The 27559-nt window shown below is 48.0% G+C and overlaps 2 protein-coding genes across 5 annotated transcripts in view; both read right to left on the minus strand.

The window, feature by feature from the left end:
* Window positions 1-27559, minus strand: part of LOC121513254 (NLR family CARD domain-containing protein 3-like) — a 945231-nt gene that overhangs the window by 71864 nt on the left and 845808 nt on the right. The window lies entirely within an intron of this gene.
* Window positions 1931-6064, minus strand: LOC121513263 (calcium homeostasis modulator protein 5-like). The gene is made up of 2 exons (XM_041792882.1): window positions 5366-6064; window positions 1931-2923 (listed from the first exon to the last, which is right to left on the minus strand). The coding sequence occupies exons 1-2, from the start codon at window positions 5906-5908 to the stop codon at window positions 2534-2536; spliced, it is 933 nt and encodes a 310-aa protein (XP_041648816.1). The 5' UTR covers window positions 5909-6064; the 3' UTR covers window positions 1931-2533.

Below are 27559 nucleotides of genomic sequence, written 5' to 3' on the forward strand. Positions count from 1 at the left end.
GTTGATGTCTTTAATGGTATGTAGGGATATTTTATATACCTCAAAGGATGACATCATCTTTAAAGGTATGTAGAAATGTTTCATAGACTTCAAAGGATATCTTTAAAGTTATCTAGGAATATTTTATGTACCTCAAAGGATGATATCTTTAAAGTTATGTAGGAATATTTTATATACCTCAAAGGATGACATCATCTTTAAAGGTATGTAGGAATGTTTCATAGACTTCAAATGTTGATGTCTTTAACGGTATGTAGGAATATTTTATATACCTCAAAGGATGACATTATCTTTAAAGGTACGTAGGAATGTTTCATAGACTTCAAATGTTGATATCTTTAATGGTATGTAGGGATATTTTATATACCTCAAAGGATGACATCATCTTTAAAGGTATGTAGAAATGTTTCATAGACTTCAAAGGATATCTTTAAAGTTATCTAGGAATATTTTATGTACCTCAAAGGATGATATCTTTAAAGGTATGTAGGAATATTTTTTATAGGCTTCAAAGGATGACATCATCTTCAAAGGCAGAGGACAGCATGTTAGTTATGCTGGGCATTTTGGGGCCTTTTGCCCACCATTTTGCCAAATATTAGGCCATGGATGGCAACTTTAGAAAAGTGGGAGGAACTGGAGGAGTGAGTTTCAAAAAATGGTTTGTAAGAGGAAAAAAAGTGGCTAAAATTGATTAACATTGATAAGACAGTGGCAAGCGGGTTTAAAGTAGTAAAAGTGGTGAAAATGGGTAAGTAATGACAAAAAAAGTGGCATAAGAGGGTTAAAAGAGGCACTTGTGGGCAAAATGTGTTGATAGTGGAAAAAATAGTTAAAAACAGGTGAGAAATTTGGTGAAAAGGGGTGAAAGAGATACCTGATTCAATCATTTCAACATCAGAACCAATAATAGTTGGACTCACTCTATGTCTCCAAAATAAGGAAACTGTTAGCCAGGATGCTAGCACCAGTGTTACTTATCCAACATACATGGATTGGTATCATCAGTAACCACAACTGTGGAGGGTCCATTCTCTGAGATTGTCAGGGGCTCAGCTAATTCTGCAGGCAGACCTGGCTCATGCTGTCTAAATGAAACTGGACTTTGGGGTGAGGTGTACTCAGATCCAGACCTGTGTCCCTGATGTGAAACCATCTTTTATCTACATACACTAATTGAAAATGAAGTTGTTCACATGTACTGATCCCGCTCCAATCCCTGACTATGGAGAATAGCAAAGATTAAGATGACTCCCCTGATGTAAACTGCTGAGCTTCTTGTGCATCAATGTCTAAACCAGGGGTGTCAAACTCAAGGCCCGTGGGCCAAATCCGGCCCATGGTACAGTTATACCCAGCCCACTAGATAATGATATTTTGTTAGAACTGGCCCACCAGTATGAGGTCTACAGATTTCCTCCAGTATAAAAATATAAACTTAACCTTGATTATTTGCAACATCCTTGCTGTTATAAAAAATAAAAAGGAAACAGTAAAATTATTTGATTAAAAAGTCAGAAATTTAGGAGAAATTTATATTTTCTCTATATTTTCAATTTTGCATCTCACAGTTATGACTAAAAGTTATGATTTTGACTTTTTATGCCATATTTTAACCTGTAAATCTCATTAATTTTACTTTTTAGGTCTCATTTATACGTTTTAGATTCATAATTTTAAACCCTATTTTGACCTTTTAGAGTCATGATTTTGACCTTCTCATGTTTTGACCTTTTTCAACTCCTAACTTTATCTTGTATCTCATTTTTACTTTTGAAACTCATGATTTTTATTTTCATTTCACATTTTGACTTTAAAAACTCATGTTTTGATGTTAATCTCATATTTTGACTGTTAGATATCTTGATTTTTAATTTTATCTCTGTTTTGCTGACCATTTCAACTCCTCAGTTCACTTTTCTCTCATATTTTGACCTTTAAAACTCATCTTTTTGACTTTTTTTCTCATGTTTTGACTATTAAAAATCATGGTTACAGTATTCTATCTCAAATTTTGTCTTTAAAAACATTATTATGACTTTAAATGTCATGATGCTACCTTTACAACTTATAAGTCTGACTTTTTATCTCAGATTCTGAGTTTTTAACTATCATGTTGACCTTTTTAACCTCAAAATGCTTCAGGCTGACACTCAATGGTTAAATATTGACCCTGTTCGGTCCTCAGGTTAGACTCAAATTCAGAATCTGGCCCTGCTGTGATTGAGCTTGATACCTCTGGTCTAAACTGAAGGTGTTAAAGGCAGCGTTATTAGGAAGGCCTCATATGCATGCACCATGGATGATAACTAGCATAAACATCAGTGGTTAAGCCCTTCTTTGGTTCATGTGCTAACAGGAAGTGGTATCATTGTTATTGGCTGTGGATACATTCTTTGGTTAGACAGCAGCATTATCTCTGAGGACAACATTTCCTGAGTCAGACTCGGATGTCTGGTCAAACACTGAGGACACTGTTTTCTCACACAGCGGCTGTGTTCATGTCTCACTAAGGCCCCGCCCCCCTCCTCCTTCAGTGCATCTCCATCCCACGCTCCAAGTCCATGACGGGCCTCTTCTCCGGGGTGAAGTCTCTGTCCGTCCTCTCCACATAGCGCTGCAGCGTGCTGTAGTACTGCTCACTCCTGGAGAAGGTGTAGTGGGCCGAGATCTCCTCCCAGGCTTTGTGGTTGGGAAAGGGGAACGGAGCAGGGTCTTTGTTCTCGAAGAAGCTCTGCAGGTTCCTCTCAGCCAGCTTGGTGGCGTATTCCAAGGCGAAGGCGTCGAAGTGCTCCTTCTCCTTCTCCACGTAGCGTTTCCAGAAGGTCAGTTGCAGGAAGCTGACCTTGGAGCGACAGTTGGTGTAGCAGGCTCCCAGGAGGCCGACCACGGCGGCGATGATGATGACAGACCAGCCCAAGATCTGGGGATGGATGGGGGACAGTTTAAGGACGGCACATAGGAATCAACACTCACTGGAAACTCCAATGGAGTCAACCTTTGGAGTCGTTGTTGCAGAACTCAGGAGCATGTTCTAATGTCTAGAGATCATCCCTAATTGATTTAAGGCACAGATTTTCCTTCAAACCTGCCCTATGTGCTCTAAACTTACACCCTTTTCTTAGATTTTCTCTGTTTGTGCTCTAAATGTCTGCTTGATCTAACTACTTTGATTTTTCTCTGTGGCTCATGAATCTGAGGGTCACATCTCAGTTGACTTCCAAGCACAATAACTCCAACTCAGTCTCTCCTTCAGACTTTGTTTTGGCTTTAAAAAGTAGAAAAATGATTCAAGTATTTATGCTGGATTCACTCTTTTGCTGTCTTTGATGGAGTTTTAATAATTACTGTTGAAGTTTAATGATGATTTTCGGCTCTCAGAATTTATAGTGTGTGTGTGTATGTGATAGATTGTTGGGACTCTAGCTATATCAAAGCAAATGCTGCCTGGAGAACAGCATAGCAACAACAGGCAGAGCTAATGCGATTGGTCCATCCTCTACCTCAGTGATCCTCAACTGGCGGCCCGGGGGCCACATCAGGCCCCCCCCATATCTTCCCATCCAGCCCCCAGAACATGATCATATTCAAAATATGTGTAGAGGAAAGAGTCTAGAGCAGTGTTACTCCACCTAAGAGCCAAATTGTTGAAAAATACCTTTGCAAGAGACACAATCTAAGTGATGAAAGTGGCAAAAAATGGCTTAAGTAGCATTAAAAGTAAATCAAAGGTGGAAAAAATGGTCAAAAAGCAGCAAAAATGTGTGAAAAGGGGCAAAACAGGGAGGAAAAAGTGGAAAAAGGGTCAGAAAATAGCAAAAATGGGTGAAAAGTGACCAAAAAATGAGGTACAGTTGGCCAAAATTTTCCAAAAATAGCAAAAACGTGGCAAAAAAAATGGGTGAAAATTGACTGAAATGGGCAAAAAGAGTGGCAAAAGTGGGCAAAAAGTAGGAAACAAGTAGTATTTAATGGCAAAAGGTTGCTTAAATTGGCAAAAAATTGAGAAAAGGGGATAAAATTGGATAAAAGTGGCTAAAAAAAAGTGGCAAAAATGGGCAAAAAAATGATGAAAAAAGTGCTATTAATGGCAAAAGTTAGCTTATAGGGGTGAAAAGTGGTGAAAAGGGACAAAAATGGGTTAAAAGTGGGTAAAATGCAGTGGCAAAAATGGAAAAAAAAACTAGGAAAAAAGTGCTATTTTAGGGCAAAAGGTAGCTTAAATGTGTGAAAAGGGGCAAAAGGGGGAAAAAAGTAGAAAAAAAATAAGTGGAAAAAATGGGGAAAAAATAGAAAACAAGTGGTATTTAAGAAAAAGGTAGCTTATATGGGTGAAACGTGGCAACAATGGGCAAAAAATTAGAAACAAGTAGTATTTAATGGAAAAAGGTAGCTCTGGAAAGTGGCAAAAAAAAATTGTGACCAAGGGCAAAAAAGTTTCCCTTTAAGGTTTTCTGGGTGTATCATATTCAAAATTAGGACACAAAAGAGCCACACGTGGCTCTAGAGCCACATGTTGAGTATCACTGGTCTGGAGGAAAAATGTTGTGGTATTTCAGGATGTTTTTTTTTTTTTTTTTTTTTTTAGTTAACTCTCTACAGCTATTTAAACCACTCCAAAATTAACTGAGAAATGAAACAGTTTCTTTCTGTTTCATCCATTTTTCAGAAATCCACCTTGAAGCCATTAGCAAATATATTACATGTTAAACACATATTTATCAGTTCATTCTTGATAAAAACTGTTGCTTTCTATGGGAACTTTTGGAAACAATGCAGCATCAAAAACATTACAACCACAAAAATATACAGTCTAAATATCTCAGTCGCCCCCTTGTGGCTGGCTGAGATATAGGGACTGATCTAACTGTTGGAGTCTAAAAACAGCATACATTTGAAATAAAATTTTAAAATATATACAAAAATATGTTACCATTTTAAAAAATCAGTAGTTTATTCAAAAGTTCGGCCCCCAACGTGCCTGTTTAGGAAAAGCTGGCCCTTGTTCAAATGTAGTTCATGACCCCTGCTCTACCTGTTTCCTGTTGGTTAGAAATATGTAAAGACAACAGAGAAAATTTTGTATGAACTGTAAACTTTTAACTTAAAATAAGAGAGTATTGATGAGTTATTTTTATTATTTCTTTTATATTATTAATTAGAATGTGGTCATTTTGAATAGAAATGGTTATTTGAATGGTAAATGGTATCATGACCCTAACCCTAACCCTATCGTGAGACCGGTGCAGCACAGTTCTACTTAAACCCCACTGATCCAGTGTAGTATTGGTCTTTACCTCTAGATCTAGCAGACCCTACACAGCTGGACCAGCCACTCTGTCTGTGATTGGTCAGCTCTGCTCACCTGTGATTGGGCCCTCAGCATCAGCAGCAGCTCCATCCGCTCATCTTTAGGCAGTTTGGGGCGCTCACAGGGAACCCCGGCCAGCTCCTCCCGACAGGCCAGGGTTTTATTTTTACAGAAATGGTCGACCACTACGTTATCGTCCAGCCCGCTCACCGCACACTCGTAGAAGGTCCCGTTCAGCAGGGCCACGCACAGCCACATGATGGGGGCCACGCACGCCCCCGAGAAGATGCTCATGAAGGCCCTGAGGCAGCCAAAGCAGTTCCCCCTGGGACACAGCTTCATGGGGTTCAGACAGCAGCCCGTGTAGAGCCTCCAGAGACGGGTACTAAAGAAGAGACCCAGGACCAGCAGAACCGCGGCCGGACCCAGCAGGAAGGTCAGCCCGTACGCGAAGTTCTGCTCACGGTTACACGGACACTGGAAGGAGACCATGGAGAAGACGCGCTCGCCGCCGATGGTCAGCAGAGCCATGAAGCTGTAGCCGATGGTGGCCTTCTGGTTCATGAAGAACCTCAGGACAGTCTGGAAGCTATCCATGGTGTTGGTACGCACGCACTCCACACGGAACAGACAAAACAAAGAGGAAGAGAAGGGGAAGAAACAGGCAAAACCAGGGAGAAGAAGAGGAGGAAGAGAGGAAATGAAGAAGAAGCAGAGAGAGGAAACCGACAAAACCAGGGAGGAGAAGAAGAGAAACGAAGATGAAGAAGAGAGAGGAAACCGACAAAACCAGGGAGGAGAAGAAGAGAAACGAAGATGAAGAAGAGAGAGGAAACCGACAAAACCAGGGAGGAGAAGAAGAGAAGGAAGAAAAGGAAAACAAAGATGGAGAAGGAGAGGAAACCGACAAAACCAGAGAGAAGAAGAAGAAGAGGAGGAAGAGAGAAAAACGAAGATGGAGAAGAGAGAGGCAACTGACAAAATCAGGGAGGAGAAGAAGAGGAGTAAGCAAGAAAAACAAAGATCGAGAAGAGAGAGAAAACCAACAAAACCAGAGAGAAGAAGAAGAGGAGGAAGAGAGAAAAATGAAGATGGAGAAGAGAGAGGAAATCGACAAAACCAGGGAGAAAAATTAGAACAACAAGAGGAGAAACAAAGCAGGGTAAAGGAAGAATGAGAGAGGAAACAGACAGGGATGAACAAAATAAGAGAGAAAAGTTAGGAGCGAGCTTGCAGCCGGCAGGCACTCCCTGTCTGTTGTTCTCTCTCAAATCAAGCCCAAACTCATCCAGGCTGCCATGCTCCTCCCTTCCTCCTCTCCTCAGACTCCTCCTTCAGTCAGTCTGACTCTCCTTTATTCATCTGCTCCTACACGATGGGAAACACCCTACCGCTCTGCTGCTGGAGGCATTGATGGTAAAACTGTATAATAACGCCCCTCTTTAAGCCTTCCTCTCCTGCTCTCTGCAGACACTGTCACTAAAAACCTGCTGGACCAGTTCCACGATCAGAGTCTGAGGTCAGGAATGCAGCCCTGAAGGATTTCATGCTGGTAAAAACAAACATGCACAAACTAATGTGGAGTAAAAACACTGTAAATTCAGAGTAATGCTGCTGTTCACTCTCACTGTCATGCACATAAACTCTATCTCTGACTAGAAACCATGCAGACAGGACAAACATGCAGTTAACTGACAATCATGCAGGAAAGCACTGATAGAGAACATACCATAGTGACAGAGAAGACAAACAGAGAGCTGACAGGAAGTGATCACATCCTCACGGTGGTTTTTATGCTCCATTTGCACAACACTGACGAATCACTCCATCACATTTAAAGCCAGAGAGACAGGCCCCGCCCTCTGCACAAAACAACAACAAGAGGATCTAACGCTGCTGTATGAGTGGATTAAACCTCCTCAGACCCTGCATGCACATATGAAGACATTACATCCTTCTGAGAACATGAGAGCAGTTTCTACTTTAAATGTTTGAGAAAATTGTCTACACTGTCTTTGAAGTCTGAGTTATTCATTTGAAATGCTGGAAGAATCTGCCATCAAATTTTCTGGAATTTTCATTTATAACTTTGGGAATATATCTTGCGAAATTTCCAGAATGCTCATGAAAAATATGGGAGACTTTGGAATATTTTTCAGCTTCATTGAAAGTGTTTTGTTGTTGAAATATTTGAGTATTGCCATAAAAAATTTGATTGTTGTTGAAATTTTCATTCATTATGTATAAATTTAGGAAAAATATTTCAAATTTTTGGCAAATTTGATTTGACTTATTTGGGGAAACTTTGCTTCAAATGTTTTTATGTATGCTAATGGAAACTTGGGATACTTATTTTTTTAATTTTTTTAATTTGATTGGGAATTAAAATTTTAAATTTCTGGAATTTAATGAAATTTTCAGGGAATTAGTTAGCATATTTGAGGGAATTTTCCATCATTTTTCATGGAATTTTGGGGAATATACACCACTTTCCACATTATTATGCAAATGACATTTTTCTCTTATTTTCCTAAATATTTAATGCAAATGACAGAATATTTTTCAAGTCATCAGCTGTTAGAGCATAATTCAAATGTTTTTGAACAAACTTCATAATGATAACCCTTATTTTTTTCATTAAAACCTCGAAATACACTGTTCCACATTATTATGCAAAACAGAGTTTTAAAAGATTTTATAAGCTGTAAAGAACTGAAAATGGTCATTTGTTGAATTTGCAGCAGTAGGGGGTCATATTTACTGAAATCAAAACTACTTCAATCAAAAACATCTTAACAGGACAAGTTCCATGTTAACATAGAAGAAATTTGTGTCTGATTCAGAGCACAGATGGCTCGTGCAGATAAAGGCATAATGAAGAAGGTTTTTCACAGACAAACACTTCGGATTAAGAGAGCAGATGCTAAAATACCATTACAAAGCAGCAAACAGGTATTTGAAGCTGCTGGTGCCACTGGAGTCCCACCAACCTCAAGGTGTAGGATCCTCCAGAGGCTTGCAGTCGTGCATTAACCTACTATTCAGCCCCCCCTAACCAATGCTCACAAGCAGAAATGGTTGCAGTGGGCCCAGAAATACATGAAGACTCATTTTCAAACAGTCTTGTTGACTGATGAGTGCCGTGCAACCCTGGATGGTCCAGATGGAGGAGTAGTGGATGGTTGGTGGATGGCCACCATGTCCCAATGAGGCTGGGACGTCGACAAGGAGGGGGCGGAGTCATGTTTGGGCCGGATTCATGAGGAGAGAGCTGGTAGTCCCCTTTAGGGTCCCTGAAGGTGTGAAAATGACCTCGGCAAAGTATACAGAGTTTCTGACTGACCACTTTCTTCCATTGTAAAAAAAAAAAGAACCGTGCCTTCTGTAGCAAAATGATCTTCATGCATGACAATGCACCATCTCATGCTGCAAAGAATCCCTCTGTGTCATTGGCTGCTATGGGCATAAAAGGAGAGAAACTCATGGTGTGGCCCCCATCCTCCTCTGACCTCAACCCTGTTGAGAACCTTTGGAGCATCCTCAAGCTAAAGATCTATGAGGGTGGGAGGCAGTTCACATCAAAACAGCAGCTCTGGGAGGATATTCTGACATCCTGCAAAGAAATTCAAGCAGAACCTCTTCAAAAACTCACAAGTTCAATGGATGCAAGAATAGTGAAGGTGATATCAAAGAAGGGCTCCTATGTTAACATGGAACTTGTCCTGTTCAGATGTTTTTGATTGAAATAGCTTTGATTTCAGTAAATATGACCCCCTGATGCTGCAGATTCAACAAATGACCATTTCTGTTCTTTACAACCAAAAAAATGTTTTGAAACTCTGTTGTGCATAATAATGTGGAACAGTGCATTTTGAGGTTTTTATTTTGGTAAAAAATAATGGTCATCATCATGAAGTTTGTTCAGAAACATTTGAATTATGCTCTAATGGCTGATGACTTGAAAAATATTCTGTCATTTGCATTAATGTTTAGGAAAATCAGAGAAAAATGTCATTTGCATAATAATGTGGAAAGTGGTGTATCTGTATGTTTTGAAGAACTTGCTTTGAGAATTTTTCTAGGCAGGTAAATAGAATTTTTGAGGGAATTTTTCATTAAAATTTAGCCTTTATGGAAATTCATCGAAAAATTTTGAGGATTATTTCAAGAAATGCATGGATGTTTTTTTAATGTGACATTTTAAAATAATATGTTTTTCAGAACTTTCATAGATATTATAGGCAGTTTCTTTGAAATTTTAGGGATTTTATTTTGATATTGGACTTCTATTTTGATCAAAACTAATTCCTGTTCAAAGTCAAGGCTGAGCTTTCAAACTTATGAGGTCCAAATTATCCCAAATAAGTGTGAGAAACAAAAATGCATTTCAGAGAAAAGCTTGGGTCTCAGGAGGTTAAAGCTGCACATGGTGAGATTTCAGTAGGAAGAGGAAGAGGAGTGACAACATGGTTGGGAAGTTATTTAACACAGCCCTCAGTCTCTCCTGGAATTTTTGTCTTCCAAAGCTTGTAAAACATCAACCCTGTGGTGCAATTCAAGCTCTAAACATCCTTTCATAGGACAGCTGGGGGGTTAAGAACCTGTGAGCTGCAGGAATGTCACTGAAATTTTACTCATTTATGGGAAAACAAAAACAAAGGAAAACTATTATTCTGTGACAAAAAGTCTTCAGAAGATCACATTCATACAAAAAAGTCACTTTTCACTGAGCCATGTTTAAAACAGTTGCTGTCTGCAAAGACACAGAGACCACATCACAGACTCTGAGGGCCACATCACACACTCAGCAGACTGAGGACCACATCTGAGACTCTGACAGCCACATCATAGACTCTGAGGGCCACATCATAGACTCTGGGGGACGCATCACAGACTCTGAGGGCCTCATCTGAGACTCTGACAGCCACATCATAGACTCTGAGGGCCACATCATAGACTCTGGGGGACGCATCACAGACTCTGAGGGCCTCATCATAGACTCTGAGGGCCGCATCACAGACTCATAGGGCCACATCTGAGCAGACTGAGGACCACATCTGAGACTCTGACGGCCACATCACAGACTCTGAGGGCCGCATCACAGACTCTGAGGGCCACATCATAGACTCCGAGGGCCACATCATAAACTCTGGAGGACACATCAATGACTCTGAGGGCCTCATCACAGACTCTGAGGGCCGTATCACGGACTCTGAGGGCCATATCACGGACTCTGAGGGCCACATCACAGACTCTGAGGGCCGCATCACAGACTCTGAGGGCCACATCACAGACTCTGAGGGCTGCATCACAGACTCTGAGGGCCACATCACAGACTCTGAGGGCCACATCATAGACTCTGAGGGCCGCATCACAGACTCTGAGGGACACATCTGAGACACTGAGGGCCACATCACAGACTCTGAGGGCCACATTACAGACTCTGAGGACAACATCACAGACTCTGAGGGCCACATCACAGACTGAGGACTACATCTTAGACTCTGAGGGCCACATCACAGGCTCTGAGGGCCACATCACAGTCTCTGAGGGCTGCATCAATGACTCTGAGGGCCTCATCACAGACTCTGAGGGCTACTTCACACACTCTGAGGGCCACATCACAGGCTCTGAGGGCCACATCACAGTCTCTGAGGGCTGCATCACAGACTCTGAGGGCCACATCACAGACTCTGAGGGCCACATAACAGATTCTGAGGACAACATCACAGACTGACGACTACATCTTAGACTCTGAGGGCCAAATCAAAGACTCTGAGGACCACAGCAGGACTGAGGGCGACATCTTAGACTCTGAGGGCAACATCATAGACTTTGAGGGCCACATCACAGACTCTGAGGACCACAGCACAGAATGAGGGCCACATTTTAGACTCTGAGGGCCACATCACAGGCTCTGAGGGCCACATCACAGTCTCTGAGGGCTGCATCAATGACTCTGAGGGCCACATCACAGACTCTGAGGGCCACATCATAGACTCCGAGGGCTGCATCACAGACTCTGAGAGCCACATCATAGAATTTGAGGACAACATCACAGACTCTTACGGCCACATCACAGACTCTGAGGGCCACATAACAGATTCTGAGGACCACATCGCAGACTTTGAGGGCCACATCACAGACTCTGAAGGTCACATCATAGACTCTGAGGGCCACATCACAGACTCTGAGGACCACATGACAGATTTATAGGACCACATCACAGACTGAGGACCACATTTTAGACTCTGAGGGCCACATCTGAGACTCTTATGGCCACATCACAGACTCTGAGGGCCACATCCGAGACTCTGAGGGCCACATCACAGACTCTGACGGCCACATCATAGACTCTGAGGGCCACATCACAGACTCTGAGGGTCACATCATAGACTCTGAGGGCCACATCACAGACTCTGAGGGTCACATCATAGACTCTGAGGGCCGCATCACAGACTCTGAAGACCACATTACAGAATCTGAGGGCCGCATCATAGACTCTGAGGGCCGCATCACAAACTCTGAGGGCCACATCTGAGACTCTGAGGACCACATCACAGACTCTGAGGGCCACATCACAGACTCTGAGGACCACATCACAGACTGAGGACCACATCTGAGACTCTGACGGCCACATCACAGACTCTGAGGGCCGCATCACAGACTCTGAGGGCCACATCATAGACTCCGAGGGCCACATCATAAACTCTGGAGGACACATCACAGACTCTGAGGACCGTATCACAGACTCTGAGGGCCATATCACGGACTCTGAGGGCCACATCACAGACTCTGAGGGCCGCATCACAGACTCTGAGGGCCACATCACAGACTCTGAGGGCTGCATCACAGACTCTGAGGGCCACATCACAGACTCTGAGGGCCACATCATAGACTCTGAGGGCCGCATCACAGACTCTGAGGGACACATCTGAGACACTGAGGGCCACATCACAGACTCTGAGGGCCACATTACAGACTCTGAGGACAACATCACAGACTCTGAGGACAACATCACAGACTGAGGACTACATCTTAGACTCTGAGGGCCACATCACAGGCTCTGAGGGCCTCATCACAGACTCTGAGGGCTACTTCACACACTCTGAGGGCCACATCACAGGCTCTGAGGGCCACATCACAGTCTCTGAGGGCTGCATCAATGACTCTGAGGGCCACATCACAGACTCTGAGGGCCACATCATAGAATTTGAGGACAACATCAGAGACTCTTACGGCCACATCACAGACTCTGAGGGCCACATAACAGATTCTGAGGACAACATCACAGACTGAGGACTACATCTTAGACTCTGAGGGCCACATCACAGACTCTGAGGACCACAGCAGGACTGAGGGTGACATCTTAGACCCTGAGGGCAACATCATAGACTTTGAGGGCCACATCACAGACTCTGAGGACCACAGCACAGAATGAGGGCCACATCTTAGACTCTGAGGGCCACATCACAGACTCTGAGGGCCCCATCATAGACTCTGAGGACAACATCACAGACTGAGGACTACATCTTAGACTCTGAGGGCCACATCACAGACTCTGAGGACCACAGCAGGACTGAGGGCGACATCTTAGACTCTGAGGGCAACATCATAGACTTTGAGGGCAACATCACAGACTCTGAGGACCACAGCACAGAATGAGGGCCACATTTAAGACTCTGAGGGCCACATCACAGGCTCTGAGGGCCACATCACAGTCTCTGAGGGCTGCATCAATGACTCTGAGGGCCTCATCACAGACTCTGAGGGCTACTTCACACACTCTGAGGGCCACATCACAGTCTCTGAGGGCTGCATCAATGACTCTGAGGGCCACATCACAGACTCTGAGGGCCACATCATAGACTCCGAGGGCTGCATCACAGACTCTGAGGGCACATCATAGAATTTGAGGACAACATCACAGACTCTTACGGCCACATCACAGACTCTGAGGGCCACATAACAGATTCTGAGGACCACATCACAGACTCTGAGGGCCACATCACAGACTCTGAGGGTCACATCATAGACTCTGAGGGCCACATCACAGACTCTGAGGGCCACAACACAGACTCTGAGGACCACATGACAGATTTATAGGACCACATCACAGACTGAGGACCACATTTTAGACTCTGAGGGCCACATCTGAGACTCTTATGGCCACATCACAGACTCTGAGGGCCACATCCGAGACTCTGAGGGCCACATAACAGACTCTGAGGGTCACATCACACATTCTGAGGGCCACATCACACATTCTGAGGGCCACATCACAGACTCTGAGGACCACATCACAGACTGAGGACCACATTTTAGACTCTGAGGGCCACATCATAGACTCTGAGGGCCACATCTGAGACTCTTATGGCCACATCACAGACTGAGGACCACATCACAGACTCTGAGGGCTGCATCACAGACTCTGAGGGCCACATCATAGATTCTGAGGACCACATCACAGACTCTAAGGGCCACATCACAGACTCTGAGGGCCACATCACACACTCTGAGGGCCACATCACAGACTCTGAGGGCCACATCACAGACTCTGAGGACCACATCACAGACTCTGAGGACCACATCACAGACTGAGGACCACATTTTAGACTCTGAGGGCCACATCATAAACACTTATGGCCACATCTGAGACTCTTATGGCCACATCACAGACTGAGGACCATATCACAGACTCTGAGGGCCACATTACAGACTCTGAGGACAACATCACAGACTCTGAGGACAACATCACAGACTGAGGACTACATCTTAGACTCTGAGGGCCACATCACAGGCTCTGAGGGCCACATCACAGTCTCTGAGGGCTGCATCACAGACTCTGAGGGCCACATAACAGATTCTGAGGACAACATCACAGACTGACGACTACATCTTAGACTCTGAGGGCCAAATCAAAGACTCTGAGGACCACAGCAGGACTGAGGGCGACATCTTAGACTCTGAGGGCAACATCACAGACTCTGAGGACCACAGCACAGAATGAGGGCCACATTTTAGACTCTGAGGGCCACATCACAGGCTCTGAGGGCCACATCACAGTCTCTGAGGGCTGCATCAATGACTCTGAGGGCCTCATCACAGACTCTGAGGGCTACTTCACACACTCTGAGGGCCACATCACAGTCTCTGAGGGCTGCATCAATGACTCTGAGGGCCACATCACAGACTCTGAGGGCCACATCATAGGCTCCGAGGGCTGCATCACAGACTCTGAGGGCCACATCATAGACTCTGAGGGCCACATAACAGATTCTGAGGACCACATCACAGACTTTGAGGGCCACATCACAGACTCTGAAGGTCACATCATAGACTCTGAGGGCCACATAACAGATTCTGAGGACCACATCACAGACTTTGAGGGCCACATCACAGACTCTGAAGGTCACATCATAGACTCTGAGGGCCACATCACAGACTCTGAGGGCCACAACACAGACTCTGAGGACCACATGACAGATTTATAGGACCACATCACAGACTGAGGACCACATTTTAGACTCTGAGGGCCACATCTGAGACTCTTATGGCCACATCACAGACTCTGAGGGCCACATCCGAGACTCTGAGGGCCACATCACAGACTCTGACGGCCACATCATAGACTCTGAGGGCCACATCACAGACTCTGAGGGTCACATCATAGACTCTGAGGGCCACATCACAGACTCTGAGGGCAAAATCATAGACTCTGAGGGCCGCATCACAGACTCTGAAGACCACATTACAGAATCTGAGGGCCGCATCATAGACTCTGAGGGCCGCATCACAAACTCTGAGGGCCACATCTGAGACTCTGAGGACCACATCACAGACTGAGGACCACATCTGAGACTCTGACGGCCACATCACAGACTCTGAGGGCCGCATCACAGACTCTGAGGGCCACATCATAGACTCCGAGGGCCACATCATAAACTCTGGAGGACACATCACAGACTCTGAGGGCCGTATCACAGACTCTGAGGGCCATATCACGGACTCTGAGGGCCACATCACAGACTCTGAGGGCCGCATCACAGACTCTGAGGGCCACATCACAGACTCTGAGGGCTGCATCACAGACTCTGAGGGCCACATCACAGACTCTGAGGGCCACATCATAGACTCTGAGGGCCGCATCACAGACTCTGAGGGACACATCTGAGACACTGAGGGCCACATCACAGACTCTGAGGGCCACATTACAGACTCTGAGGACAACATCACAGACTCTGAGGACAACATCACAGACTGAGGACTACATCTTAGACTCTGAGGGCCACATCACAGGCTCTGAGGGCCTCATCACAGACTCTGAGGGCTACTTCACACACTCTGAGGGCCACATCACAGGCTCTGAGGGCCACATCACAGTCTCTGAGGGCTGCATCAATGACTCTGAGGGCCACATCACAGACTCTGAGGGCCACATCATAGAATTTGAGGACAACATCAGAGACTCTTACGGCCACATCACAGACTCTGAGGGCCACATAACAGATTCTGAGGACAACATCACAGACTGAGGACTACATCTTAGACTCTGAGGGCCACATCACAGACTCTGAGGACCACAGCAGGACTGAGGGTGACATCTTAGACCCTGAGGGCAACATCATAGACTTTGAGGGCCACATCACAGACTCTGAGGGCCAATGCACAGAATGAGGGCCACATCTTAGACTCTGAGGGCCACATCACAGACTCTGAGGGCCCCATCATAGACTCTGAGGACAACATCACAGACTGAGGACTACATCTTAGACTCTGAGGGCCACATCACAGAATCTGAGGACCACAGCAGGACTGAGGGCGACATCTTAGACTCTGAGGGCAACATCATAGACTTTGAGGGCAACATCACAGACTCTGAGGACCACAGCACAGAATGAGGGCCACATTTTAGACTCTGAGGGCCACATCACAGGCTCTGAGGGCCACATCACAGTCTCTGAGGGCTGCATCAATGACTCTGAGGGCCTCATCACAGACTCTGAGGGCTACTTCACACACTCTGAGGGCCACATCACAGTCTCTGAGGGCTGCATCAATGACTCTGAGGGCCACATCACAGACTCTGAGGGCCACATCATAGACTCCGAGGGCTGCATCACAGACTCTGAGGGCCACATGATAGAATTTGAGGACAACATCACAGACTCTTACGGCCACATCACAGACTCTGAGGGCCACATAACAGATTCTGAGGACCACATCACAGACTTTGAGGGCCACATCACAGACTCTGAGGGCTGCATCAATGACTCTGAGGGCCACATCACAGACTCTGAGGGCCACATCATAGAATTTGAGGACAACATCAGAGACTCTTACGGCCACATCACAGACTCTGAGGGCCACATAACAGATTCTGAGGACAACATCACAGACTGAGGACTACATCTTAGACTCTGAGGGCCACATCACAGACTCTGAGGACCACAGCAGGACTGAGGGTGACATCTTAGACCCTGAGGGCAACATCATAGACTTTGAGGGCCACATCACAGACTCTGAGGGCCAATGCACAGAATGAGGGCCACATCTTAGACTCTGAGGGCCACATCACAGACTCTGAGGGCCCCATCATAGACTCTGAGGACAACATCACAGACTGAGGACTACATCTTAGACTCTGAGGGCCACATCACAGAATCTGAGGACCACAGCAGGACTGAGGGCGACATCTTAGACTCTGAGGGCAACATCATAGACTTTGAGGGCAACATCACAGACTCTGAGGACCACAGCACAGAATGAGGGCCACATTTTAGACTCTGAGGGCCACATCACAGGCTCTGAGGGCCACATCACAGTCTCTGAGGGCTGCATCAATGACTCTGAGGGCCTCATCACAGACTCTGAGGGCTACTTCACACACTCTGAGGGCCACATCACAGTCTCTGAGGGCTGCATCAATGACTCTGAGGGCCACATCACAGACTCTGAGGGCCACATCATAGACTCCGAGGGCTGCATCACAGACTCTGAGGGCCACATCATAGAATTTGAGGACAACATCACAGACTCTTACGGCCACATCACAGACTCTGAGGGCCACATAACAGATTCTGAGGACCACATCACAGACTTTGAGGGCCACATCACAGACTCTGAGGGTCACATCATAGACTCTGAGGGCCACATCACAGACTCTGAGGGCCACAACACAGACTCTGAGGACCACATGACAGATTTATAGGACCACATCACAGACTGAGGACCACATTTTAGACTCTGAGGGCCACATCTGAGACTCTTATGGCCACATCACAGACTCTGAGGGCCACATCCGAGACTCTGAGGGCCACATCACAGACTCTGAGGGTCACATCACACATTCTGAGGGCCACATCACAGACTCTGAGGACCACATCACAGACTCTGAGGGCTGCATCACAGACTCTGAGGACCACATCATAGATTCTGAGGACCACATCACAGACTCTAAGGGCCACATCACAGACTCTGAGGGCCACATCCGAGACTCTGAGGGCCACATCACAGACTCTGAGGGCCACATCACACACTCTGAGGGCCACATCACAGACTCTGAGGGCCACATCACAGACTCTGAGGACCACATCACAGACTGAGGACCACATTTTAGACTCTGAGGGCCACATCATAAACACTTATGGCCACATCTGAGACTCTTATGGCCACATCACAGACTGAGGACCATATCACAGACTCTGAGGGCCCCATCATAGACTCTGAGGACAACATCACAGACTGAGGACTACATCTTAGACTCTGAGGGCCACATCACAGACTCTGAGGACCACAGCAGGACTGAGGGCCACATCTTAGACCCTGAGGGCAACATCATAGACTTTGAGGGCCACATCAAAGACTCTGAGGACCACAGCACAGAATGAGGGCCACATCTTAGACTCTGAGGGCCACATCATAGACTCCGAGGGCTGCATCACAGACTCTGAGGGCCACATCATAGAATTTGAGGACAACATCACAGACTCTGAGGGCCACATAACAGATTCTGAGGACCACATCACAGACTTTGAGGGCCACATCACAGACTCTGAGGGTCACATCATAGACTCTGAGGGCCACATCACAGACTCTGAGGGCCACAACACAGACTCTGAGGACCACATGACAGATTTATAGGACCACATCACAGACTGAGGACCACATTTTAGACTCTGAGGACCACATCTTAGACTCTGAGGGCCACATCACAGACTCTGAGGACCACAGCAGGACTGAGGGCGACATCTTAGACTCTGAGGGCAACATCATAGACTTTGAGGGCCACATCACAGACTCTGAGGACCACAGCACAGAATGAGGGCCACATTTTAGACTCTGAGGGCCACATCACAGGCTCTGAGGGCTGCATCAATGACTCTGAGGGCCTCATCACAGACTCTGAGGGCTACTTCACACACTCTGAGGGCCACATCACAGTCTCTGAGGGCTGCATCAATGACTCTGAGGGCCACATCACAGACTCTGAGGGCCACATCATAGACTCCGAGGGCTGCATCACAGACTCTGAGGGCCACATCATAGAATTTGAGGACAACATCACAGACTCTTACGGCCACATCACAGACTCTGAGGGCCACATAACAGATTCTGAGGACCACATCACAGACTTTGAGGGCCACATCACAGACTCTGAAGGTCACATCATAGACTCTGAGGGCCACATCACGGACTCTGAGGGCTGCATCACAGACTCTGAGGGCTACATCATAGATTCTGAGGACCACATCACAGACTCTAAGGGCCACATCCGAGACTCTGAGGGCCACATCACACACTCTGAGGGCCACATCACAGACTCTGAGGGCCACATCCGAGACTCTGAGGGCCACATCACACACTCTGAGGGCCACATCACAGACTCTGAGGGCCACATCACAGACTCTGAGGACCACATCACAGACTCTGAGGACCACATAACAGACTGAGGACCACATTTTAGACTCTGAGGGCCACATCATAAACACTTATGGCCACATCTGAGACTCTTATGGCCACATCACAGACTGAGGACCATATCACAGACTCTGAGGGCTGCATCACAGACTCTGAGGGCCCCATCATAGACTCTGAGGACAACATCACGGACTCTGAGGGCTCCATCACAGACTCTGAGGGCCACATCACAGACTCTGAGGACCACAGCAGGACTGAGGGCGACATCTTAGACCCTGAGGGCAACATCATAGACTTTGAGGGCCATATCACAGACTCTGAGGACCACAGCACAGAATGAGGGCCACATCTTAGACTCTGAGGGCCACATCACAGACTCTGAGGGCCCCATCACAGACTCTGAGGACAACATCACAGACTGAGGACTACATCTTAGACTCTGTGGGCCACATCACAGACTCTGAGGACCACAGCAGGACTGAGGGCGACATCTTAGACTCTGAGGGCAACATCATAGACTTTGAGGGCCACATCACAGACTCTGAGGACCACAGCACAGAATGAGGGCCACATTTGAGACTCTGAGGGCCACATCACAGGCTCTGAGGGCCACATCACAGTCTCTGAGGGCTGCATCAATGACTCTGAGGGCCTCATCACAGACTCTGAGGGCTACTTCACACACTCTGAGGGCCACATCACAGTCTCTGAGGGCTGCATCAATGACTCTGAGGGCCACATCACAGACTCTGAGGGCCACATCATAGACTCCGAGGGCTGCATCACAGACTCTGAGGGCCACATCATAGAATTTGAGGACAACATCACAGACTCTGAGAGCCACATCACAGACTCTGAGGGCCACATCACAGACTCTGAGGGTCACATCATAGACTCTGAGGGCCACATCACAGACTCTGAGGGCCACAACACAGACTCTGAGGACCACATGACAGATTTATAGGACCACATCACAGACTGAGGACCACATTTTAGACTCTGAGGGCCACATCTGAGACTCTTATGGCCACATCACAGACTCTGAGGGCCACATCCGAGACTCTGAGGGCCACATCACAGACTCTGAGGGCCACATCACACATTCTGAGGGCCACATCACAGACTGAGGACCATATCACAGACTCTGAGGGCTGCATCACAGACTCTGAGGGCCCCATCATAGACTCTGAGGACAACATCACAGACTGAGGACTACATCTTAGACTCTGAGGGCAACATCATAGACTTTGAGGGCCGTATCACAGACTCTGAGGACCACAGCACAGAATGAGGGCCACATCTTAGACTCTGAGGGCCACATCACAGACTCTGAGGACCACAGCAGGACTGAGGGCGACATCTTAGACTCTGAGGGCAACATCATAGACTTTGAGGGCCACATCACATACTCTGAAGGCCGCATCATAGACTCTGAGGACTACATGACAGACTTTGAGGACCACATTATAGAATCTGAGGGCCACATCACAGACCGAGGACCACACCTGAGACTCTGAGGGCCACATCTGAGACTCTTACGGCTACATCAAAGACTCTTATGGCCACATCCGAGACTCTGAGGGCCAAATCACAGACTCTGAGGGCCACATCACAGACTCTGAGGGCTCCATCACAGACTCTGAGGGCTCCATCACAGACTCTGAGGGCTCCATCACAGACTCTAAGGGCCACATCACAGACTCTGAGGGCCACATCACAGACTCTGAGGGCCACATCACAGACTCTGAGGGCCACATCACAGACTCTGAGGGCAAAATCATAGACTCTGAGGGCCGCATCCCAGACTCTGAAGACCACATTACAGAATCTGAGGGCCGCATCATAGACTCTGAGGGCCGCATCACAAACTCTGAGGGCCACATCTGAGACTCTGAGGACCACATCACAGACTCTGAGGGCCACATCACAGACTCTGAGGGCCACATCACAGACTCTGAGGACCACATGACTGACTCTGAGGACCACATCACAGACTGAGGACCACATCTGAGACTCTGACGGCCACATCACAGACTCTGAGGGCCGCATCACAGACTCTGAGGGCCACATCATAGACTCCGAGGGCCACATCATAAACTCTGGAGGACACATCACAGACTCTGAGGGCCACATCACAGACTCTGAGCGCCACATTACAGACTCTGAGGACAACATCACAGACTCTGAGGACCACAGCACAGAACGAGGGCCACATTTTAGACTCTGAGGGCCACATCACAGACTCTGAGGGTCACATCATAGACTCTGAGGGCCACATCACAGACTCTGAGGGCCACAACACAGACTCTGAGGACCACATGACAGATTTATAGGACCACATCACAGACTGAGGACCACATTTTAGACTCTGAGGGCCACATCTGAGACTCTTATGGCCACATCACAGACTCTGAGGGCCACATCCGAGACTCTGAGGGCCACATAACAGACTCTGAGGGTCACATCACACATTCTGAGGGCCACATCACACATTCTGAGGGCCACATCACAGACTCTGAGGACCACATCACAGACTGAGGACCACATTTTAGACTCTGAGGGCCACATCATAGACTCTGAGGGCCACATCTGAGACTCTTATGGCCACATCACAGACTGAGGACCACATCACAGACTCTGAGGGCTGCATCACAGACTCTGAGGGCCACATCATAGATTCTGAGGACCACATCACAGACTCTAAGGGCCACATCACAGACTCTGAGGGCCACATCCGAGACTCTGAGGGCCACATCACAGACTCTGAGGGCCACATCACACACTCTGAGGGCCACATCACAGACTCTGAGGGCCACATCACAGACTCTGAGGACCACATCACAGACTCTGAGGACCACATCACAGACTGAGGACCACATTTTAGACTCTGAGGGCCACATCATAAACACTTATGGCCACATCTGAGACTCTTATGGCCACATCACAGACTGAGGACCATATCACAGACTCTGAGGGCCACATTACAGACTCTGAGGACAACATCACAGACTCTGAGGACAACATCACAGACTGAGGACTACATCTTAGACTCTGAGGGCCACATCACAGGCTCTGAGGGCCACATCACAGTCTCTGAGGGCTGCATCACAGACTCTGAGGGCCACATAACAGATTCTGAGGACAACATCACAGACTGACGACTACATCTTAGACTCTGAGGGCCAAATCAAAGACTCTGAGGACCACAGCAGGACTGAGGGCGACATCTTAGACTCTGAGGGCAACATCATAGACTTTGAGGGCCACATCACAGACTCTGAGGACCACAGCACAGAATGAGGGCCACATTTTAGACTCTGAGGGCCACATCACAGGCTCTGAGGGCCACATCACAGTCTCTGAGGGCTGCATCAATGACTCTGAGGGCCTCATCACAGACTCTGAGGGCTACTTCACACACTCTGAGGGCCACATCACAGTCTCTGAGGGCTGCATCAATGACTCTGAGGGCCACATCACAGACTCTGAGGGCCACATCATAGGCTCCGAGGGCTGCATCACAGACTCTGAGGGCCACATCATAGACTCTGAGGGCCACATAACAGATTCTGAGGACCACATCACAGACTTTGAGGGCCACATCACAGACTCTGAAGGTCACATCATAGACTCTGAGGGCCACATAACAGATTCTGAGGACCACATCACAGACTTTGAGGGCCACATCACAGACTCTGAAGGTCACATCATAGACTCTGAGGGCCACATCACAGACTCTGAAGGCCACACAACAGACTCTGAGGACCACATGACAGATTTATAGGACCACATCACAGACTGAGGACCACATTTTAGACTCTGAGGGCCACATCTGAGACTCTTATGGCCACATCACAGACTCTGAGGGCCACATCCGAGACTCTGAGGGCCACATCACAGACTCTGACGGCCACATCATAGACTCTGAGGGCCACATCACAGACTCTGAGGGTCACATCATAGACTCTGAGGGCCACATCACAGACTCTGAGGGCAAAATCATAGACTCTGAGGGCCACATTACAGAATCTGAGGGCCGCATCATAGACTCTGAGGGCCGCATCACAAACTCTGAGGGCCACATCTGAGACTCTGAGGACCACATCACAGACTGAGGACCACATCTGAGACTCTGACGGCCACATCACAGACTCTGAGGGCCGCATCACAGACTCTGAGGGCCACATCATAGACTCCGAGGGCCACATCATAAACTCTGGAGGACACATCACAGACTCTGAGGGCCGTATCACAGACTCTGAGGGCCATATCATAGAATTTGAGGACAACATCACAGACTCTTACGGCCACATCACAGACTTTGAGGGCCACATCACAGACTCTGAAGGTCACATCATAGACTCTGAGGGCCACATCACAGACTGAGGACTACATCACAGACTCTGAGGGCTGCATCACAGACTCTGAGGGCTACATCATAGATTCTGAGGACCACATCACAGACTCTAAGGGCCACATCCGAGACTCTGAGGGCCACATCACAGACTCTGAGGGCCACATCCGAGACTCTGAGGGCCACATCACACACTCTGAGGGCCACATCACAGACTCTGAGGGCCACATCACAGACTCTGAGGACCACATCACAGACTCTGAGGACCACATCACAGACTGAGGACCACATTTTAGACTCTGAGGGCCACATCATAAACACTTATGGCCACATCTGAGACTCTTATGGCCACATCACAGACTGAGGACCATATCACAGACTCTGAGGGCTGCATCACAGACTCTGAGGGCCACATCACAGACTCTGAGGACCACAGCAGGACTGAGGGCGACATCTTAGACCCTGAGGGCAACATCATAGACTTTGAGGGCCATATCACAGACTCTGAGGACCACAGCACAGAATGAGGGCCACATCTTAGACTCTGAGGGCCACATCACAGACTCTGAGGGCCCCATCACAGACTCTGAGGACAACATCACAGACTGAGGACTACATCTTAGACTCTGAGGGCCACATCACAGACTCTGAGGACCACAGCAGGACTGAGGGCGACATCTTAGACTCTGAGGGCAACATCATAGACTTTGAGGGCCACATCACAGACTCTGAGGACCACAGCACAGAATGAGGGCCACATTTTAGACTCTGAGGGCCACATCACAGGCTCTGAGGGCCACATCACAGTCTCTGAGGGCTGCATCAATGACTCTGAGGGCCACATCACAGACTCTGAGGGCCACATCATAGACTCCGAGGGCTGCATCACAGACTCTGAGGGCCACATCATAGAATTTGAGGACAACATCACAGACTCTGAGAGCCACATCACAGACTCTGAGGGCCACATCACAGACTCTGAGGGTCACATCATAGACTCTGAGGGCCACATCACAGACTCTGAGGGCCACAACACAGACTCTGAGGACCACATGACAGATTTATAGGACCACATCACAGACTGAGGACCACATTTTAGACTCTGAGGGCCACATCTGAGACTCTTATGGCCACATCACAGACTCTGAGGGCCACATCCGAGACTCTGAGGGCCACATCACAGACTCTGAGGGCCACATCACACATTCTGAGGGCCACATCACAGACTGAGGACCATATCACAGACTCTGAGGGCTGCATCACAGACTCTGAGGGCCCCATCATAGACTCTGAGGACAACATCACAGACTGAGGACTACATCTTAGACTCTGAGGGCAACATCATAGACTTTGAGGGCCGTATCACAGACTCTGAGGACCACAGCACAGAATGAGGGCCACATCTTAGACTCTGAGGGCCACATCACAGACTCTGAGGACCACAGCAGGACTGAGGGCCACATCTTAGACTCTGAGGGCAACATCATAGACTTTGAGGGCCACATCACATACTCTGAGGGCCGCATCACAGACTCTGAGGACCACATGACAGACTTTGAGGACCACATCACAGACTGAGGACCACATTACAGAATCTGAGGGCCACATCACAGACCGAGGACCACACCTTAGACTCTGAGGGCCACATCTGAGACTCTTACGGCTACATCAAAGACTCTTATGGCCACATCCGAGACTCTGAGGGCCACATCACAGACTCTGAGGGCCACATCACAGACTCTGAGGGCTCCATCACAGACTCTGAGGGCTCCATCACAGACTCTGAGGGCTCCATCACAGACTCTGAGGGCCACATCACAGACTCTGAGGGCCACATCACAGACTCTGAGGGCCACATCACAGACTCTGAGGGCCACATCACAGACTCTGAGGGCAAAATCATAGACTCTGAGGGCCGCATCCCAGACTCTGAAGACCACATTACAGAATCTGAGGGCCGCATCATAGACTCTGAGGGCCGCATCACAAACTCTGAGGGCCACATCTGAGACTCTGAGGACCACATCACAGACTCTGAGGGCCACATCACAGACTCTGAGGGCCACATCACAGACTCTGAGGACCACATGACTGACTCTGAGGACCACATCACAGACTGAGGACCACATCTGAGACTCTGACGGCCACATCACAGACTCTGAGGGCCGCATCACAGACTCTGAGGGCCACATCATAGACTCCGAGGGCCACATCATAAACTCTGGAGGACACATCACAGACTCTGAGGGCCTCATCACAGACTCTGAGGGCCGTATCACAGACTCTGAGGGCCATATCACGGACTCTGAGGGCTACATCACGGACTCTGAGGGCTGCATCACAGACTCTGAGGGCCACATCACAGACTCTGAGGGCTGCATCACAGACTCTGAGGGCCACATCACAGACTCTGAGGGCTCCATCACAGACTCTGAGGGCCGCATCACAGACTCTGAGGGACACATCTGAGACACTGAGGGCCACATCACAGACTCTGAGGGCCACATTACAGACTCTGAGGACAACATCACAGACTCTGAGGACAACATCACAGACTGAGGACTACATCTTAGACTCTGAGGGCCGCATCACAGGCTCTGAGGGCCACATCACAGTCTCTGAGGGCTGCATCAATGACTCTGAGGGCCTCATCACAGACTCTGAGGTCTACTTCACACACTCTGAGGGCCACATCACAGACTCTGAGGGCCACATCATAGACTCCGAGGGCTGCATCACAGACTCTGAGGGCCACATCATAGAATTTGAGGACAACATCACAGACTCTGAGAGCCACATCACAGACTCTGAGGGCCACATCACAGACTCTGAGGGTCACATCATAGACTCTGAGGGCCACATCACGGACTCTGAGGGCCACATCACAGACTCTGAGGACCACATGACTGACTCTGAGGGCTGCATCACAGAATGAGGACCACATCTGAGACTCTGACGGCCACATCACAGACTCTGAGGGCCGCATCACAGACTCTGAGGGCCACATCATAGACTCCGAGGGCCACATCACAGACTCTGAGGGCCGCATCACAGACTCTGAGGGCCACATCATAGACTCCGAGGGCCACATCATAAACTCTGGAGGACACATCACAGACTCTGAGGGCCTCATCACAGACTCTGAGGGCCGTATCACAGACTCTGAGGGCCATATCACGGACTCTGAGGGCCACATCACAGACTCTGAGGGCCGCATCACAGACTCTGAGGGCCACATCACAGACTCTGAGGGCTCCATCACAGACTCTGAGGGCCGCATCACAGACTCTGAGGGACACATCACAGACTCTGAGGGCCACATCACAGACTCTGAGGGCTCCATCACAGACTCTGAGGGCCGCATCACAGACTCTGAGGGACACATCTGAGACACTGAGGGCCACATCACAGACTCTGAGGGCCACATTACAGACTCTGAGGACAACATCACAGACACTGAGGACAACATCACAGACTGAGGACTACATCTTAGACTCTGAGGGCCGCATCACAGGCTCTGAGGGCCACATCACAGTCTCTGAGGGCTGCATCAATGACTCTGAGGGCCTCATCACAGACTCTGAGGGCTACTTCACACACTCTGAGGGCCACATCACAGACTCTGAGGGCCACAACACAGACTCTGAGGACCACATGACAGATTTATAGGACCACATCACAGACTCTGAGGACCACAGCAGGACTGAGGGCGACATCTTAGACTCTGAGGGCCACATCACATACTCTGAGGGCCGCATCACAGACTCTGAGGACTACATGACAGACTTTGAGGACCACATCACAGACTGAGGACCACATTACAGAATCTGAGGGCCACATCACAGACCGAGGACCACACCTGAGACTCTGAGGGCCACATCTGAGACTCTTACGGCTACATCAAAGACTCTGAGGGCCACATCCGAGACTCTGAGGGCCACATCACAGACTCTGAGGGCCACATCACAGACTCT

This window comes from Cheilinus undulatus, linkage group 8 (assembly GCF_018320785.1).
Source record: "Cheilinus undulatus linkage group 8, ASM1832078v1, whole genome shotgun sequence".
Classification (NCBI taxonomy): domain Eukaryota; kingdom Metazoa; phylum Chordata; class Actinopteri; order Labriformes; family Labridae; genus Cheilinus; species Cheilinus undulatus.